General features: G+C 35.5%; 3 protein-coding genes across 5 annotated transcripts; all 3 read left to right on the plus strand.

The window, feature by feature from the left end:
- Positions 1-954: 954 nt before the first annotated feature.
- Positions 955-4,560, plus strand: LOC125186641 (MutS2). Its single transcript, XM_048083046.2, has 6 exons — positions 955-1,467; positions 1,899-2,004; positions 2,415-2,467; positions 2,985-3,116; positions 3,340-3,412; positions 4,144-4,560. Exons 1-6 carry the CDS (start codon positions 1,027-1,029, stop codon positions 4,239-4,241), a joined length of 903 nt encoding a protein of 300 aa, XP_047939003.1. The 5' UTR covers positions 955-1,026; the 3' UTR covers positions 4,242-4,560.
- Positions 4,561-5,731: 1,171 nt separating this feature from the next.
- LOC125187535 (GDP-mannose transporter GONST1) lies at positions 5,732-11,447 on the plus strand. Its single transcript, XM_048084143.2, has 10 exons — positions 5,732-5,903; positions 6,462-6,618; positions 8,137-8,368; positions 8,499-8,638; positions 9,369-9,498; positions 9,848-9,946; positions 10,423-10,577; positions 10,682-10,798; positions 11,049-11,146; positions 11,235-11,447. The coding sequence occupies exons 3-10, from the start codon at positions 8,147-8,149 to the stop codon at positions 11,276-11,278; spliced, it is 1,005 nt and encodes a 334-aa protein (XP_047940100.1). The 5' UTR covers positions 5,732-5,903; positions 6,462-6,618; positions 8,137-8,146; the 3' UTR covers positions 11,279-11,447.
- Positions 11,448-13,822: 2,375 nt separating this feature from the next.
- Positions 13,823-18,868, plus strand: LOC125187991 (Aldolase superfamily protein). Of its 3 annotated transcripts, none has more exons than XM_089058828.1 (9): positions 13,823-14,260; positions 15,422-15,614; positions 15,802-15,946; positions 16,309-16,488; positions 16,635-16,715; positions 16,798-16,961; positions 17,307-17,443; positions 18,091-18,206; positions 18,304-18,441. In XM_089058828.1, the coding sequence occupies exons 2-9, from the start codon at positions 15,448-15,450 to the stop codon at positions 18,307-18,309; spliced, it is 996 nt and encodes a 331-aa protein (XP_088914954.1). In that variant the 5' UTR covers positions 13,823-14,260; positions 15,422-15,447; the 3' UTR covers positions 18,310-18,441. The 3 variants fall into 3 exon arrangements, with proteins under 3 accessions (XP_088914954.1, XP_047940652.2, XP_047940653.2); XM_048084695.2 differs by having other exon boundaries at positions 13,824-14,260; positions 18,440-18,868; XM_048084696.2 differs by having other exon boundaries at positions 13,824-14,237; positions 18,440-18,868.
- The last annotated feature ends 69 nt before the right edge of the window (positions 18,869-18,937 follow it).

Here is an 18,937-nt window from a genome sequence, read left to right on the forward strand (position 1 = left end):
GATGCCGCCAAATGCACAACAATCATATGGGCAACGTAATCAATTTGACGGAACGAAATCAATTAATCAAGCCGACCAAATCGAGGTAAACAAAATTAATCAAATACAACAACAAACCCAATAGAGCGAGGTAAAGCTCAACAATTCTATCCACACCCATGAATCGGATATTGAAAACAAACCTGTGACTCGGATTTCAGATAATGGAATGATCGTGCTCTGAAATTAGGGTGGAAAAGGGGAGACCGCCCGTCGGCCGTCAAAGTATCATCCACAAAAATTGAGCCAGATAGAGGGCGAAATATGCTTCGATTGGTGAAATCGGGGGTAAAATTGGACACAAACATCCGTTTAGCCAAATCGCGAAAACCCCTCTCCTTATACCTGCGCAATACCGTGATTGTGTTGACAGGAAAACGGAAATAGTAGCAAGTGTAGTGTGGAAACCCGAAGCCTCTGTATAGGAAAACGGAAATAGTAGCAAGTGTAGTGTGGAAATCCGAAGCCTCTGTATCAGGTCGCTGGATTTATATGTCGCATACCAAACGTTGTTAAAGGGTTGCATAGTGCTATTTCGGGCGTTTTCCGGACTACCACTCGACCCCTAACACTGATCTCTTCACATTACGATTTCCATCAGCTACCCGTCATTCTCTTCACATTATAATTTATTCTAAAAAATTCGCATGCCTCGATCCTATAGGTCTACAAATTTAATCTCAAGTTCTCGAAAGATCAACAAATTGAGACCATACTCTGAAATCTGTCCTTAAATTTGAATTCGCCTAATAAAACTGATTCATCAGTTCAATTTTAACCGCCAAATGCCGGTTACATTTCAAAACCGAAACTATTATTCGATTTCAAACCAACCGAACCGAACCGAACCGAACCGAACCCGTTGATTTCAATTGCATGAGGCAACACTACATGGTAGGGATAAAGTACTCCCATGGTCATAATTTCCCAACACGAAATCCTTGTTTTATAAACGTTACGTGAAACGTGAAGAGAAGCAGGCTATGGATGATTGCAATTAGGAATACCATTTCAATCTTACGCTTATTGAATGGAACTATGGAAGCAGCACTCACATTCCCTCCAAAACCCCAATTTTTTATGTCCCCATCCTTCGCCTTCAGACCACCTCCACCACTCCTCTTCTCCTTCACTCCCGCCGCCTCCAGACTCCTCGCCGCCTCCGCCACCACCACCCAAGAGCTCGAAACACTAACAATTCCGGAGCCATCCACCTCAAAAAAGTCTAGGGCTAAAAAGGTGCTCATTGATGCCCAACAGCTTAAATTGAACTGGCTGGAATCCCTCTCTTGCCCTAGGCCCCAAAATGATGCAATTCGGCCTCCTCACGACTCCGGCCCGGGTAATGCGGACACGAGGTGGGTTATCGGAGTCGACCCGGATCTCAGCGGAGCGTTAGCCGTTTTGAAGCCCGACAATTCCGCCCAGGTGCTGTATATTCTCTCTATTTCTTCAACTGCCGCTTGCTGGAGATGTACACCGTGCTTTGAAAGTTGTACTATTGTTGTCTCGTGTGACTTCCTTTTATGATGGAAAGTTTCCACTTTTAGTTCATCTGCCGCATATCAAGACTGCTGTATTAATCCCTGTGATACTACTGCCAACGTTTTGAAATTCTTATTACTTACATTTGTGATGGTTTACATATCCAGTAGTTATAGCCTCTTATGCACTAGTAGTATGTAACTGTTGATGGAGAGTAGACACTGGTTTAGATATTTGAGAAAGTTTATTTCTTGACTTGTCTCAGACTCTCATGCATCCTACGTCATTACTTCAAGGAGATGTCTCGGTCATTGTTATTAAGACCGTTCGCCGTTAATGATTATTGATTTTCATTTCACCCGTCTTTCTTGTAGGTGTATGATTCTCCCCACTTGAAAGTACTCGTTGGCAATAGAGTGCGGAAACGTCTAGATCTAAAGTCTATTATTCAATTGCTTCAAAAAGTTGATGCTCCGATTGGTACGTTTACACTGCATAAGGGATTTATAAGCTTATCTGTTTTATTGGTCTGATTAAAACAAATAAGTGTTGAGTGCATGTTTTTGGGCCAGAAGATCACTAACATAAAAAGATTACGGGTTTCTGAAAAGTCTTCCTTCCTATCTTTCATTAAAATGAATACTCAGTCATTTATTTCCATATCATCATTGATTCAACTTTTGTCTTGTCCTGGACATGAGTTGCTAGAGTTGAGCATGGAGGGTACAATTATGGGTAGAAGGTGTATATTTCTTATGTAATCACAATATCAAATTTCTGATATTTATATTGAGATGTGATAATTTTACAATAAGCTACGTGTCTTCTCTCTTTTAAATCTCTATTTTAACCTACAATGGTCCCTATTTCTGTTTTCGCTTTCACTTCAGGAACCACTGCATACATAGAGCAATCAATTCCATATCCTCAAGATGGTAAGCAGGTTAGAGTCTTTCTACTAGAGTCTATGTTTTTTCCTGAAATGAATTGTGTACTTTTCTCACTTTGTGGCTTCATCGTTCGGATCTTGCTATTCTGATGCTTTTCTTATGTATATCCCAATCAGCACTTCATGATTTGTGTAATTGTCCAATTTGTGTTTTACTTATTTTATACGTGTTTTTGTTCAATGGATGCTGATTGGTAATATCTCCACATATTTTTGGCTTTCTTGATTTTAAGAGGTAAGCATGTTTGCTGTTTGCTGGTTAAGTGCCATCAAGGGTGTCCTAATTGTCCCTAGTTTCAATGTCTCTAAATCAAACTCGACTTCAACAAAGCACAGTATCATGTTTGCTTTTAATCAGACCAAGGGGTGCAAGTGCAACTCTGCCATGTTTCATGCCTTTTCAACAACTAAGAATTTATTTTTATTATTTTGTATTTCCTGACATCAACTTAAATTAGATTTGTTGCTTTTGACAACGACTTCTGAAGCATACCTTCTTTTATGACTTAAGGGATGGTGGAGTGGAGGATTTGGGTATGGTCTATGGCTAGGAGTCCTGGTTGCCTCAGGATATTCTGTTGTTCCAGTTCCAGCGTCAGTATGGAAGAATGGGTTTAAACTTACAGGAAGTCGCTCTAGCAAGGTGCACCTAATCTCTGAGAAATTCATGATCTATATTACCTACATTTTGGCTTGGATAACAACTCCATTTTGTGACATGCTGCATTGCAAATTTAATATTTTTGCATGTTATGACATTCTGAGCATTGGCCTTTCACTTAAATTTTTAACAGTTACCTAGAACTCAATAATATTCAGAAAATGAAAGAAATTAAAATTTTATCATCTATTGCTTTTTGCAACAGGATGAGAGCAGAGAGCTTGCCACCACTCTGTTTCCCTCAATGAGTCCCCTTTTGAAAAGGAAGAAAGATCATGGTTAGTGTACTAAATGAAAATCGTGTTCTCTGCTCTTAGAGTAAAGATTTTTTTTTGTGTGTCAGCAATTATTTGTGCGTTTAGTTCTATGGGATTATGCTGGTACTCGATCTGTCTTTAGAGTTGTGATTATGACAAAATTTGTGATATTACGGATGTTAACTGAATATGGAGGAAGATATGAGAAGAAGGCCAACATTCAAAATCAGTGATTTCTGGTTTGTTGTGTGGTTTGCTGATTATTGACCTAAGTTAAAGGACTGAAACTTAGTTATAGATATCCCCAATAATCAATGAAAGGTATCGGTGTCATAATCTTGTAGCATCAGCCAAGATTTTTCATTTGAAGCTAAAACCCATGTGTGGGGACTTTATGAGTTACTGCTTATCATATCTTTTTGTGACCAATTGGAAGCACTTGGTAGTTGTATTGACTCTAAAGTCACCCGGTTGTGCTTCCCAATCTGCAGGGCCATAATCAAGTAACCCGTACAAATTGCTAAACATAAGGGACCATTATCCGAATACTTTCCTGTTAAGATACAAATTTCCATAAAAGAAAAACATCAGATGGTAATGACTTAAGATAGAGAACAAGGAGCCTAGTAAAATTAGACCCGTAGACTACTATACTAAGTGAAACCCTATTGTTACAGTTTTTCGAAGAGGATCCCAGTACTTATCATTGCCTACCTAGCCTTCTCTATGCTCTTAATTTGTGGATCCTGCAGGCCGTGCAGAAGCTTTGCTAATTGCTGCACATGGTAAAGGGCTGAAAGTGGATATTGGCTCCGACTCTCAATGCATATTGGAAGATTCTGTGCCCTAGAATGATGACAATCATCTCCTTGGGCATTTTTTGTGGCGCCACACATCTGTCTGCTGATTATATATTTGGAGTACATTGGTAACTGGCAGGTAGTATGATCAAATGGAGATCATTAGGGAAGACATCGATAATTCTTTAGAGAGCATGTAGTGATGTTTTAGCACAACGAATATCCCTGTCCGGTGGAAATGGGACGTGCAAAACTCGATTGCCTAAAAAATTGTATTGCAAGAAACTAGGTCTCCCTCCATGTATATAATGAATGCTGGCTCTTTTTGTTTCTTATTTCCATTCTCAAGGTAAACACCTTTCTTGTTCATTCAAGTATCTATTTCCTTTCTTATGATGAGGAAAATCCACTGTTGCGGTTTGAAGAGTAAATTGTGTAAATTCAAATACCCCCTTTTATTGAAATTGGTTGTTTTCCTGCATTTCGTGTGGATCTTTTCAAAAGGAACAAAAGTTGGTACTATTCCAATATGAGTTTTTTGTACATGGTTGACTTAATCTTCTATGAGTTTTTTGTACATGGTTGACTTAATCTTCGTTGTTGAATTGGATGGCTACCAAAGTTTTGATTGATAGTACGAATTACTATATTTTTTGGATATAATGAAAGGTGGAGCTATCATAGTGCGACAAAGCTATCAAATTAAAGTTATATTTATTGTGTCAAAAAGATGGAGCTATCACAATGCGACAAAGCTATCATGCCTAACAAAATTGCAGTTAAGAAGCCATCAAATAATAAGAAAAAGACAGATAGTTATTTGGATAATTAATTTTGTACATTAAATTTTAAAAATTAATTAAATAAAAATTATGTGGGCTGCCACATTATGGCTGTTTAGATATGTTAATGTTTGGGATATTTACATGTGATGACCTTAGTAAATAATGACAGCATTTCTATTATAGGAGTATATGCTAAATGAGAGCTTTATGATTGCAAATTAACTTTCTTTTAAGATAAATTGATTGCAATATTTGCTAGAAAAAAGAGTCAATCAGACTTCAATATTCTGTAGCTTCTTTTTTATATGCGTGGCTTCATTTGTGATGTTGCCTAATTTTATGGCTCAATCAAGCATTAACATGATTGATTGAATCGAATAATAGACAAAAATACTTTAATTAAAGCAATTGGGAATAAAATAAAACAACCGCAAGCATCGAATTTGAATCTATAGAGCCTTCTTTAATTAATGGCTAATATGGAAATAATTAAATTATACTATTCACAAGTTCTGTAGCATTTAAGCAAGAAAATAAATGCCTCAATTCTGGGGGATGGCGGGAAAAACCTAATCATTTTTAAATAAATTATGGAATCATTACATAAATAATCCTTCAATATTTATGTTTTTATTTCATTTAGTTGGACCAATTTTTTTGTAAAATTATTCATCGTGGAAAAGTAGTTTCCTATACAGTAAATTTGCAGCAACAAAATGTCCTTTTTTTTAATAGTTTTTGTAATGTTGAAAAAGTGAGAGAAAAGGGAAGGACTTCTCTCACTCGTTTGTGCGCCTTTGACTCTAACATATCTCTGCATCTCTTTCATATTTAATTCATAATCATGCTGAAAGGCCTTCCCTCGTCATTAAATAGCAGCTGAGCAGAAAAAGATTCAATCTTTCGCAAAAAAATCAAGCTCTTTAGGTTAGTTTAAGTAATTTAATCGCAATCTTTGTTTTGATTTTTGAACGTGAAGTGAGATGGAATTATTGTTTTTTCTTAATTGGGATTTGCCTGCGACAAAATCAAGATGGCATCCTAGCTCTTTCTGTAGTTTGATTTGTTCATATTTTCTTCCATTAGCTGATTTGAAGTCCGTGTGTTTCATGGGTATATTGTGAATGAAGTTCGTATTGGTGATATGGGTAGAATCAATACATGTTTTTTGTTGGAAATGCTGTTCAGTATTTCATCATAAAACATTTTTCTTATACCTGCACAAAATCTTATGCACAATCATTGTTGTAAATCAATTTATTGGGCCCATCCTGATACAAGATTTTTGCTGAACATTCTCAATTTGGAAACCATTCAATTCAATGTGGTTTGATGAGAATGTTACTGTATAGAATTATTAGTTGCTATGATGCTTACTTGGTTAATGTAGTTATAGGGTTCTTTGTCTGTGGCTCCAGCCAATCTCGAATGGTATAATTTACAATGCTCCCTGGTGTTGATGTTATCGAATTTTCATTTATGCAGAAAATTACTAAAAGGGGCTTCTCTGGACTCACCTGATTGTTTTTTGGAGAGAAATCTGGTTGTGGGAATCGGAGAATATTTTTCAAGTTCTACAATAAGCCTAAAGCCCATCGAGTGTGTAACTGTCTCGTCCTGTGGAGGGAGTTATAGGTAGCTGGTATGATTTTCTGCTAGAACCCCAAATCCGTTATTGCTGCCTCTATCTTGTAGTACTATTTTTTAGGAACATGTACATTTTTGTTCCCCTGCCCATTCATGAAGGACTTTATGGCATTGGTTGATGTCAATGCTCTGCATTTATAATAATTATTCTCTTCTTGAAAAAGATGTAGTTGCTAGATCTTTGAAGACTGTAAGTGTTAATATTGATAAATCTTGATTACAGTTGAAGCTTGAAGCATTTATTATCTGCTTAAATAGTACATTTCTGGCATGAAGAGTTCTTGCAGTCTCCTTGCTTCTCTACAGTCGAGTTGATATTCAAATCAAATTTAGTTATTCATCTCATCTTATAAAAAATTATGAAAGGCTCTCTGAGTGTAATTCAAATAAATTTTTTTCATAGTTGAAACCGTAGCCTTTTTTTATGCTTGAATATCTTCCTTCAATGCTGAACATCTTGCTTTGTTCTTGTGATTATTAAATGCCCCTTCTCTACATCTAGTAAACATTTGAACAGATTGTAGGATTTTCGTCATATGGAAAAATCACGAAAACCTCCTGTTCTACTGAATATTTTTGGTCATTTGGTTTGGTTTCATTTTCAAGTATGGATGATGCACTTCAGATCCTGCCCAAGCATAACCTTTATTTTTATTTTTTTTATTCGCTGCTCACTTTTACTGCTCTTCTTAGCCTATCTTGCAACAACACTTCAATGGGAATTGGTAGAAATTTTTGTGCTGAATTATTTGAAGCTGTTGGAGTTGGTGAATTAGGAATCTGCTGTTAGTCAAATACGGTGATGATGAATCTAATGCAGCTTAATTTAGTAGGGTGTTTCCGGCAGGTGCAAATCAATTTGGGTGATTCATGATTGGTTGGCAACTTTGTTTTGTAGATTATGAGATTTGACAAATTACACATATAAGTCTGATGCCAATGTGGTTTCCTGGATTATGATGCATTGTTCACTTGCAGTCTAGACATAAGAAAAAAACTAAATTCCATCAAAAAATGATATGCTAAGTATACCAAAAATGGCCCTAACTTGCTCTCTGTGCCCAAATGACCTTATGTGGAAAATCAAAATAACGGACGCTGCTTTGCATGGAAGGAGCCCTGTATTGCTCTTCGATATTTAATTGATGCATATTGCATATGCTATGAAGAAAAACCAAATATGTCCATGCTTATAAATTCAGAAATTGAGTATATGTGAAGAGATTGGTGTCTACTTTGATAAAATCAAGTGAAACTTTGTGTTGATCCATACTTCTGGATGTTTGAATTGTTAGCTTTAAATGTTGATTTTCTTACTTGTGAAAGAACTGGAAGTATTTACACTTTTATCTGCTTTCAATGGCTTACTTATGATTCTCGCTTATGGAGTTCACTGCTTGGTTAAATCTGCCACTACACTAATATGAAACTTTAATAAATTGAACAAAAAGGCTTAGGCTGATTTAATTTGTGGAAACGATAGCAGTAATTGAAATGTGCTGCTTGTTTTCAGATCTTTTGGGATGAAGACTCACAGTTCTAATCATGAGATTGATATGGAGAGCCGGAGGTTGGTAGAGGACAAAGAACGACCTTTACGAAGTAAGAGAGTAATTACAATACATAATCAGGCCCTGTTGTCTGGTTTCGCATACTGTATCTCATCATGCAGCATGATACTGGTGAACAAGTACGTCCTCTCCAGTTATGACTTTAATGCCGGAATATCTTTGATGCTCTACCAGGTTATCTTCTACTATATAACACTTTTTAACCCAAATAAATTTTAGCTATAAGTATCCTACACTGACATAATTCAGTTAATTGAAGACATTATTTTCCTGTGCTAATAATAAATTTCACCAATGCTTGCAGAATCTTGTTTCTGTAGTCATTGTTTCCATCTTAAGTCTCCTTGGCGTAGTTAAGACCGAACCACTCACCTGGAGATTAATCAAAGTCTGGCTGCCTGTCAATGTAATTTTTGTTGGGATGCTAGTCACAAGTATGTTTAGGTACTTTTCCATATTTATTTTGTTTTATATAAATTGTGCAGTGACAAGTTTCAACTGTTTTTCTATCATTGACTAATATTTACCTTTAGTTCTGGTGCTTGCTTCTGTGTTTATATTACTAACATATGCAGTTGATTCGAGTTATAAAATTTTCGTTAATTCTCCGTTGGCTTAGAATATTTTAGTAATGCTAATCGCGTAAAATTCGTTGGGATTTAAAGTATATAGCCTCTAATATTAGTGAATTGACCACCTTGACGTCTGTTGCCTCATTATCCATAGCATGATGGGTTTGTGACCTTCCTACACACGTCCTCCTTTTCCCAGTATTCTAACTTCTACATTGAGCATACCAGGATTTCCTCTTTTCCACGAGTGTCACCCTTTCTTTCTAATCTGTGAATGCCCAGGTCACTAATATGGAAATATAAAGAAAAAAATGAAAGAAAAAAAAAGACTTTGTGGAAGGCTTTATACCTCTGTCACTTGATTAATATGTTACAAAAGAAGTTCTATAAAATTTTTACTAAAAATGTTGAAAGTTCTTGTGCAAAAACTCTCATTTGGCTTTGCGTTCCCTTTGTTTTATCAAATGTCACCCCAATTTTGCAAGCATAACTGCAAGATTGCCAACAAATAATATCTTGTTCATCATTTCTAGTCCTTCATACAAAGTTTCCCAAGTTGCTCTTGTTCCTTGAAATTTGTCTTACATATACTTTTTTCGCAGTCTACGTTACATAAACGTGGCCATGGTCACAGTTCTGAAGAATGTAACCAATGTGATAACCGCAATAGGTGAAATGTATATGTTCAACAAGCACCATGACAACAGAGTTTGGGCATCTCTTTTTATAATGGTAAGTCATGTGGAAAAGATATTAATAGATGATGTCACTTAACTTCAAATATTCCATTGAGTGAGTGTAGATTACTCCCCATATCATGTGGAAGTTTGCTAGGGCTTACAGTGCTAAAAATCTGGTTATCTACGTCATGGCATTGATTCTTTTAGTTGATGACAGCTGAATTTGTGAAGGAGCATATCTTCCATTATCTGACAATGTTGGAACTAGATAATTGCCCTTTTTTACCTCTCTGTCATGTTTGAGATAACCAAGAAACAACATCCCCTAACTGAACACATTTACGTACGGTTAAACTTGTGATGGGTTGAATCATCTGTTACTATCCGTTCATGGTATGCAGATAATCTCAGCAATATCAGGAGGAATCACGGATCTCTCATTTCATGCTATTGGATACACATGGCAGTTTATCAACTGTTTCTTGACAGCATCGTACTCTGTAAGTAATTGCTTGCTTGTCAATTCGTGATGAGTGATGATGCTCAGCTATGAAATGCTATTTCTACTCTAGTATTAATATTCTGTGACCTTCTCTGTGTTATGGTCTTCTAGCCACAGTGACTCGTCTTTATTGCATGATTGGCACGTTTTGATTTCTTGAATTTTGTTTGGTTGAGACCCAATCCTTTTTCTGGCATATCAGATTGTGGGATTATAAATGGATTTTTATCGACCAAGGATCAAAATTATGCTCGTACTCATATTCATGTTGATTCATTACAGTTTATGTATCATAGTCATGGATTATATTCTCTTAATTGCATAAACTTGTCTATTCTTCTAGACTTGTAGTCTAAGTTTAAGAGTGACTACATAGAGTGATTTGTGGTATAAAAGATATGTATCAGCACTTGTTCTTGCAATAATATCTTCTGCTTATAGCCTATGGTTGCTGATTATGTTCTTGTTGCACAGTTGACGTTGCGGCGGGTCATGGATACTGCAAAGCAAGTCACTAAATCTGGAGAGCTGAATGAGTTCTCAATGGTCTTGCTAAACAATACTCTCTCCTTGCCCCTAGGGGTTTTGCTCATTTTTGTTTTCAACGAGGTCGATTATCTTTTGCAAACGTGAGTAACAAAATCTGGTACATTAATCCATAAATGAGTTGAATAATTTGCTGTTGATCTATGCTCAACTTGTTTTATTTAATTTCTTTTATTGGCAATTGCAGACCACTATTGAGATTGCCAACTTTCTGGCTGGTGATGACCTTTAGCGGCTTCCTCGGTTTGGCGATCAGCTTCACGTCAATGTGGTTTCTCCATCAAACAGGGGCTACTACTTACAGGTAATCTCTTGAAGTTTCCCTTTTCTCAGCCTTTGTGTAGCTGACGAAATACCGACTTCGATATTGTTTCCTGGTTCGTACTAGAATACAATTTCGATAACTAGACCGTAACTACTGTAGTTTCGTTAACCTTGTGTTGAAACTGTTTCTTTGATAGAGACCACGTAAATGATTTTGCACGCCCTACCTAGTTAAGCCATCGGGCTTGTCTTGGCATACTCTTGTTGCTAATCCGTTTCATGTCGTACAGCCTCGTTGGGTCGTTGAACAAGATACCCCTTTCTATTGCTGGAATCTTCATCTTCAAAGTCCCAACAAGTTTAGAGAATTCTGCAAGCATTTTCTTCGGTAACTTTTTATCTATCCTTAGCACTAAAATCTTTACCTTGATTATTTTTATTTTTATTTTAATTATTTCCCTATGTGTTTATTGCAGGGTTGTTGGCTGGAGTACTTTTCGCAAGAGCCAAAATGCGTTAAGTGTTTAGATCTCATTTTTTGAAGGATCCAATTCTTTATTGTGAGGATGAGAGATTGTAATCTTGGTAAGGTAGCTGTAACATTTCTCAAAAGAAAGAAGAAAAGAAAAAAGACTATGTAGAAGCGGTTTCCAATTCAATTAAAAAAATCCAAATTCTAGAATTTAAAATTTGTTAAAAATTTGACAAATCACTATGATAGATTATTGATAGATAACTTAGGATCTTGATTATTTGAATTTAAAGTAGGTTTCCTAAAGTCTCAGCATAAAGTTGGTTGCAAAAACTTAAGAATTGATTAAATATCTTTCGTTTGCGTTGATGCCAAGTTAAGGATTGTTTATTTTTCGTAATTGATTATATGATTAAGGGACGCTGTGGAGACACCATAGATATATAGGGTAACACTATACCATAAATATAGGCTCTTAGATCTTTTATATGGACGCATGTGGTTGAATTTTGTGAATAGAGTGCTCAGTGCAGATTGCAGTCTACCTTATTTGAAATTGTAGGTGTGGACATTTTAGTCAATTTCAAAAATATTAAGTTGTACCAAATTTGAAATATCCTCTAAATTTAGCGCGACTCTTTATCCCAAAAAAATAAAGTAATATGTAAATTGCAAAATCATCATAGTAACACTGCAATATTCAGTGCATAACACTGCAATCTGGTATCATTTCATAAAACTACATCGGGAACATGAAATTTTGATTTTACCCCTTAGCGTTTTAAAATGATTGAACATAATTAAAATTAGTTGTCACATAGCAGCTTGAGAATCACACGATCTTCAGATCTAAAGACCTAAAATGGTGACATGGTGCCAAAATAAAAAAAGGTTGTCATATTAATACATCCATGCGATATTAAGTACTTCGTATTATTATTATGAATTTTCTTGGACAAATTTATTTACCCAATTACGCTGCTAATTGCTTTTTTCTGTGGTCTCCTATGTTAACAAAGTAATTGTGTTACACATGAATACTACTAGTATATTCCAGTATATAAGTGGTTGATATGGAGGCAATTATAATTATTTCCAAAAACGCAATAATTTAGAAGAGATAAAAAAGTAAAGGTAGCTAAGTAAGTCGTATGTTATTCCACCCAATTCCAGCTAGGTTGGTTCGGTGACACTACAGTAGCCACAATATTATTAACATACCTAATTTAATTATATTTGTGGCCTCAAATATTACTTATACACTGATATTTTGTGAGGCAGTGATTTGAAGGGGGCCACTCTATTAATTTGTTTTTTGGCGTATGTAAATAGTCTACCGCCCAAAAAAGCTTCGAGAAGCTCAATGTTGTTGGAATTCTTCAATCCCTAGGCTAATGGAGACAGAATCGATGAATGGAAGGAAAATATTCCCAATGTAATAATTTCATTTATAATAGTATGCGTAAATAATGTACGTTCTTCCATTCAAAAATAAAGATATAGTAGGAGTATTCAATTTGTAAGATTATATTTCACAATTAAATTTGTACTATATGTTTGGTTTATGACATTGAATTTTATAATTTAATCCTCTAAATAGATATCATATAATAATAAGTTATAGACAATCCACTCCTATTAAATAATATTATAATTTAATTTTATATTATATACTACTATTATTTTATCTAGTAAACTAAACAGCAAATTTGTATTATTTATGAAATCTCTATTTTTACAAAATATAATACTAGTATAACAATTAGCTTTAAAGCGTATATATATTAAAAAAAAGTGAACCATTCATATAATGAGTAGAATATTATTCCCTACAAAACGACTTCATATTTTTATTGCTTTTTGTAAAATTCATTTAGGAGCATTATCTATCCTGATATCAAAATTGTTAATGATCCATAAATTATCGTTCTTTTATCCTAAATTAATATGATTAAGCCAATATAATATCACAAGAATGGTTTGAAGCCACCCCAAATTCAACAAACATAAACCAAACACAAATCAAAACCAATGATCTGCATCAGCATTACTACTCAAGACCGTCGAATTCTTTTTCTATCTATTTTATTTTTCGTGAACTCAAATTATATTATCGCATTTTAAATAGATTTTTCATTTTATAGTTTTTTTTAAAAAAATATTTACTCCTCAGCTTTCTTTGATTTTTTTTTTCTTTTTGTGCTTGACATATAAGACCCGCTAACTACTTTTACTATTTTCTCTTTTCTCATTTTGTAGAAAGAAAAAAAAAAGACTTTGGAATGTTGATAACCTGACATAGCTTGATTAAGTCATTTTAGATTAATTATTTTAAATCCATTTATTTTCTTTTTTTGTTTGACATAGTTTTCATTTTAAATTAAGTGATTTTAAAAATAGAAAACTATTTAATCTACTAGAAATGATTTAGTCTCCGAACAAACATTGCATGAAGGCATCAACTTTAAGTAATTCTAATGGGATATACATACATACAAAGTGAGGAAAAGGAAAGATAAAGAGATTACCACTAATAATTGTTTTTTTAAAAAATGAAAAATTTATGAAGGTGGGAAATTGAGCAACTTCCAACTGAAAACTACCTACCAACCTTCCCACAATCACAATACCTCTCCATCTCTCTCTAGAATCCTAGTGCTGGCAAGCCATTGCATTCAATTGAAGTCCCAATTGCAAGAAATTCATAATTCCAGCACCTACAAAACCCTAAATCACAATCACAATCACAATCAAAATCACGCGCACATACCAACAACTGCACTTGATCTTTTTATTGTGCATTTATTCTATACAGAATTCTCCGTCACGTTTGTACGCTGCCTTGTTCGCTATTCTGTCCCTTACGCACCAACCACTACCTCTCCCGTTTCTTGCGTCTCTCGCTACAACACCTCAATTTTTCGGCTTTGCTCTAACTTATTTAGGGAAAAAGGGTTGTTTGCAAGGTTTTTCTGAATTCTTCGTTTCCGATTTCAGAAGCCTGCAGGTTTCCCTTTTTTTTTATTCTAGGTATTGGATTCTTTTCCATGAACTATTTGTTTTTTTTTTTCTGTTTTGCACATGGATGCAAACAATTTTTGTTTGTTGCTCGAATTTTGAAAATTATATCTTGTGATGGAGATAATGGGGATTACACATGTTTTCGGTGAAAGGGGAATGGGAATTGAGGTTCATTTGAATGCCTTGATTGTTGTTTTTCGCGCTTGAGATGACTAGAGATGGATAGATTTTGATTTGAAGAGGGAGGTTTTAGAGCTTCATTAGAGTACTCTTTGGATGAATGTTCAGGGAGATCAGCATGATTATCTCAAATGAGAGTTAAAATTTCAAAAGTTATCTACTTTTTTAAGGTTGGATAGGTGACATTTATTAAGGTTGGACCTATTTGGAGTTTTAAGCTTTGCCATTTCCAGAATAGATTCAGAACTGTTGCAGAGTTTTGTTGCTTTGTTTGATTGGTAGTTTATGGAATTGGCACAGGTGTTACCTGGCCACATTTTTTCATCTTGCTAATTCATGGAGGATAACAACAGTTGAATATGGCATTATCAAGTTGCAATTTGATATTTCCTTCATTCCAACAGGGTCACTATCTGATAAGTAGTAGTACAAGTTATCATGTGAAATTTATGTAAATTAAGCAGCAGAGAGTACTTCATTTCAACCTAATGTAAAGTTATTACGGAAAAACTTAGGACTGGTTGTGGGATGAAAAGAAGCAAGAGTAGTTGACAAATTTTCTGCTTCACTTTCTTCGTATTCCTTGGCTCCTTATAACTATAAACCTCTGAATCTGTAAAGCAGAAGTTCTGGACTCTCATTACTAAGAGCTTTTCAAACAATTTTACTCTACATATGTTCACATAAGTCTCTAGTCTCATGATCTTTACAAATGCTCTAACTATTTTACTTTCTTGATTATTTGTAAGTTCTTCTTGAAGTAAACTAAATGTAGAATATTGGTCCTGATACGACTACTCACTAATTTTCCTTCAAATCAGGGTATCTTAGATTTTTGGCTATAACAATGTGTTTATGATTCTCCATGCATCGCTAATGAATTGTTGACAGCTTCTATCTATTTATGTTTAATGCATCAGTAATAGACTTTTGCCAGCTTATAGGCCTTGAATTATTCTGAAAGCAAGCTATTTCTTCTTGTTATTCCAGTTACTGCTGCAATCACTTGCACAACAATGTCAAGTTTGGAGGAGCCTCTTGGTCTTGACAAGCTCCCAGCTTTGAGCAACATTGACCAAGTTTATAGGTTCTCATCCGGTGCATGCAGGCCTGTCCCAGAAGATATGGGAATGGGAAACTGCTGGATTGAAGGGAGGAGTTGCAGCTTATCTAATAGCTGCAAGTAAGTGAAATTTCACCTGGGAATGGTTTTCTGCTTCTACGTGTGCCTTTCTTCATTGTTATTGGCCTTGTTTGTTTATTACTTTTCTTTCAGAATAAGAAATTACAAGATCAAGTGAATTGTGGTGATAACCGCTTTTAAGACATGACTTTAACTTGCACACCAATTTATCTGCTTTTATTTTCAGCGAAGATTTTGGAGAGTACGAACAAGAGCATGTGACATGGAGAAGACATAAAAGAAACTTGTTTCAGAGGACTTCAAGTCTAGGTAGAGGTTCGGTGGTCAGTAGAAACATGAGTGAAAATGACACCGGGGAATCAAAATACAAGGTAATCAATTCAGCTAAAAGTTTTTCCAAGTCCTAAAAGTAATTATTAGTTTTGATTTTTGAGCTCTGGATATTACATTAATTAGAGAAAACATAATTGCAGATAGCATGTAAAATATGATCCTCAAAAAATCTTCTATCGAACAGTTTTTTTTGGAACAGCTTTTGTGATCTTCTTTCCTGTGTATATCACCATGTCTGTATTGGGTTAACAAGGATAGTTGCTTTGCTCTTTCAATGAAGATTTTCTTGACTCTCCCCCAAGGAGCATTTTGTGAAGTCCTTGTCAGTTTATAGTGTAACATCATATTTATGGGGATTTACTATGATATCCTTTAAGCAACAAATTTTTGGCAACTGTAGCTTTTCAAGTGTGTGCCAAAATATGTGAAGATAGTTGAAGTTGGCCCCAGGGACGGGCTACAAAATGAGAAAACAGTTGTCCCAACATCTGTCAAAATCAAATTGATCCGCAAATTGGTTGCGTCTGGATTGGCTGTTGTTGAGGCTACAAGTTTTGTTTCACCCAAGTGGGTACCTCAGGTACTAATTTGTGTTGAAGCCATTCTCTCCTGTTTGTTCTCATTATCTCACATTTGTGGCCTTGAATACTACAGCATCTATGAGCTGGCATAGAGTAAAGTTTTTTGTTCTTTCATCTGTTTAATTCCCTATATTTGCTTAACTAGCTGGCAGATGCAAAGGATGTAATGGAAGCAATTCAGAATTTGGAAGGAGTTAGATTGCCTGTTCTGACTCCCAATATTAAGGTGGGTATTAGTTGCAATCAAAATTTTTCCAGCCATTTCTTTATGATGGAATGAGAATTAACATTTCATAACAATTTCATAGGGCTTTGAAGCTGCTGTTGCAGCGGGTGCAAAAGAAGTTGCTGTATTTGCATCAGCTTCTGAGTCATTCTCAAAATCAAATATAAATTGCAGTATTGAAGAGAGCTTGGTTCGCTATCGTGCTGTAACTTCTGCTGCCAAAAAACTTTCGATTCCTGTGCGCGGGTATGATATGTTCGACCACCCCCCACCTTCAGAACTCAATTCTTCTTCTTAGAACTTAAATAGGAGAAAAGTTCAAATTTCGAATCTTCTGACGAGTCATGAGATAACTTGTGATTCAAGTTTTTTGCATGGACTTGATATCAACAACTGCTCGGAGAAATTAACTGACGCTACACACATGATGCAATATTTATTCAACCTTTGAAACTGTGGAACATCATGAAAACTCTGTTAAATGATAAATAGTTTTTCAGAAATCTCGGTAAACACTTGTTGGAGAAGACAAACATTCTTCACAATCTTAGTTTGAGTTTGGTTGAAAATATTTATGTAAACCTTCAACAGGTATGTGTCTTGTGTTGTTGGCTGCCCAGTAGAAGGAAATATCTCACCATCAAAAGTTGCATATGTAGCAAAGGAACTTCATAATATGGGCTGTTTTGAGATATCTCTTGGAGATACAGTTGGAGTTGCTACACCAGGTAACGGAGTTTCTTCTAGTTGTTGTTTCTTTTTTTTGGTGAATTAGATACATAATCTTTCTTCCTCATGATGCAACTTGTAGTTGCTACATTTGCTGGAACAGCCAAATTAACAAACATGTAGTACATGTTTGTTAGATCTTGTTAACATCTAAGGTATTTTTGTGAGTAAGTTAGGCAAATAAACTCCCCTGAGTAGATGTTGAGGGGTTTCATTGTTGCACTTATCCCCTTTATGTCAGTGAGCTATTACTTAAAGTATGCGAATATACCTCCACGTGTCTGTGTGTATGTAATGCATGAATATGTAAGTATGCCAGTATACACTAATACAGCGATACATATATATCCGTGTGTGTCTATTTATATTAAAATTTTATAAATGTTCTTATGTGTTCCGTATGTGTGTGTGCACACTTCAGAAAATAGAGTTAATATTACATTTAGTTAAAAGAAAATTTCCCCGAGTTTGGGTGTTTCAATGTTTACTATCATACGTCGTAAAATAAAAAATGTTCACCATTCTTTAAACTTGGACTCATTTAGCTTGTAATTTTGTTCTGGACAATAAAGGTCATAAGAAAATTGCTTGACATTTCCCCAATTTCTTGTTTTCTTGGAGACATCTAAAGGCTATGTTGGCATAGGTACTGTACTTCCTATGCTAGAGGCTGTGATGGCTGTTGTGCCTGTCGAGAAGCTTGCTGTCCATTTCCATGACACATATGGACAGTCTCTACCTAATATTCTGTTATCCCTCCAAGTGAGTAACTTCTTTCTAATCTTGTATGGTGCAATCACGATCTAGTTCATTTCCTACCACCATAACTGCACTGCACATCCTCTTTGAAATCTACTAGAATTGAATATTGAGTTCTAGTAGATTTCAAAGTGAGCGAGAGTGCAGAGGCAAAAAAATATCCTCTGCAGCCTCCAGGATAGAAAATGTTGGATGAATGAGTTATACGAGGTTGTTGACGGATTAGCCCTTGATAGATGGGAATTAGCACAGTGGATTCATCTGTTTCGGGTCTGGGAGGATGCCCCTATGCCAAGGGAGCTTCGGGAAATGTTGCAACTGAGGATGTGGTGTACATGCTTAACGGTCTTGGTGTGAAGACCAATGTTGACATGGGGAAGCTCTTGTCAGCAGGCGAGTATATCAGCCAGTTTTTAGGGCGTCCATCGGGCTCCAAGACAGCGATTGCAATCAGCCGCAGAGATTCGAGAGAGTGCTGCTGATCATTCACATATTTAGTAGAGTATACAACGTATACTACCATCATTTATAAGACATGAGGGAAAGAATCCAATTGTTGAGACACTTCTCATAGTAGTATTCAAGGTTCTGAAAAGAGATGAATGGACATGTAATCTCATAAATGCACTGTTATCATTAATAAGGCTCAAAATTACTCTGGTTTAGAGGAATGTTGTTATGCAATTTTGTCACTTTTCTGCGAGACATATTGCTAAAACGTATTGTGTTTAGAG

This window comes from Salvia hispanica, chromosome 5 (assembly GCF_029641045.1).
Source record: "Salvia hispanica isolate PSC_SH4W2 chromosome 5, Shi_PSC_v1, whole genome shotgun sequence".
Lineage (NCBI taxonomy): Eukaryota > Viridiplantae > Streptophyta > Magnoliopsida > Lamiales > Lamiaceae > Salvia > Salvia hispanica.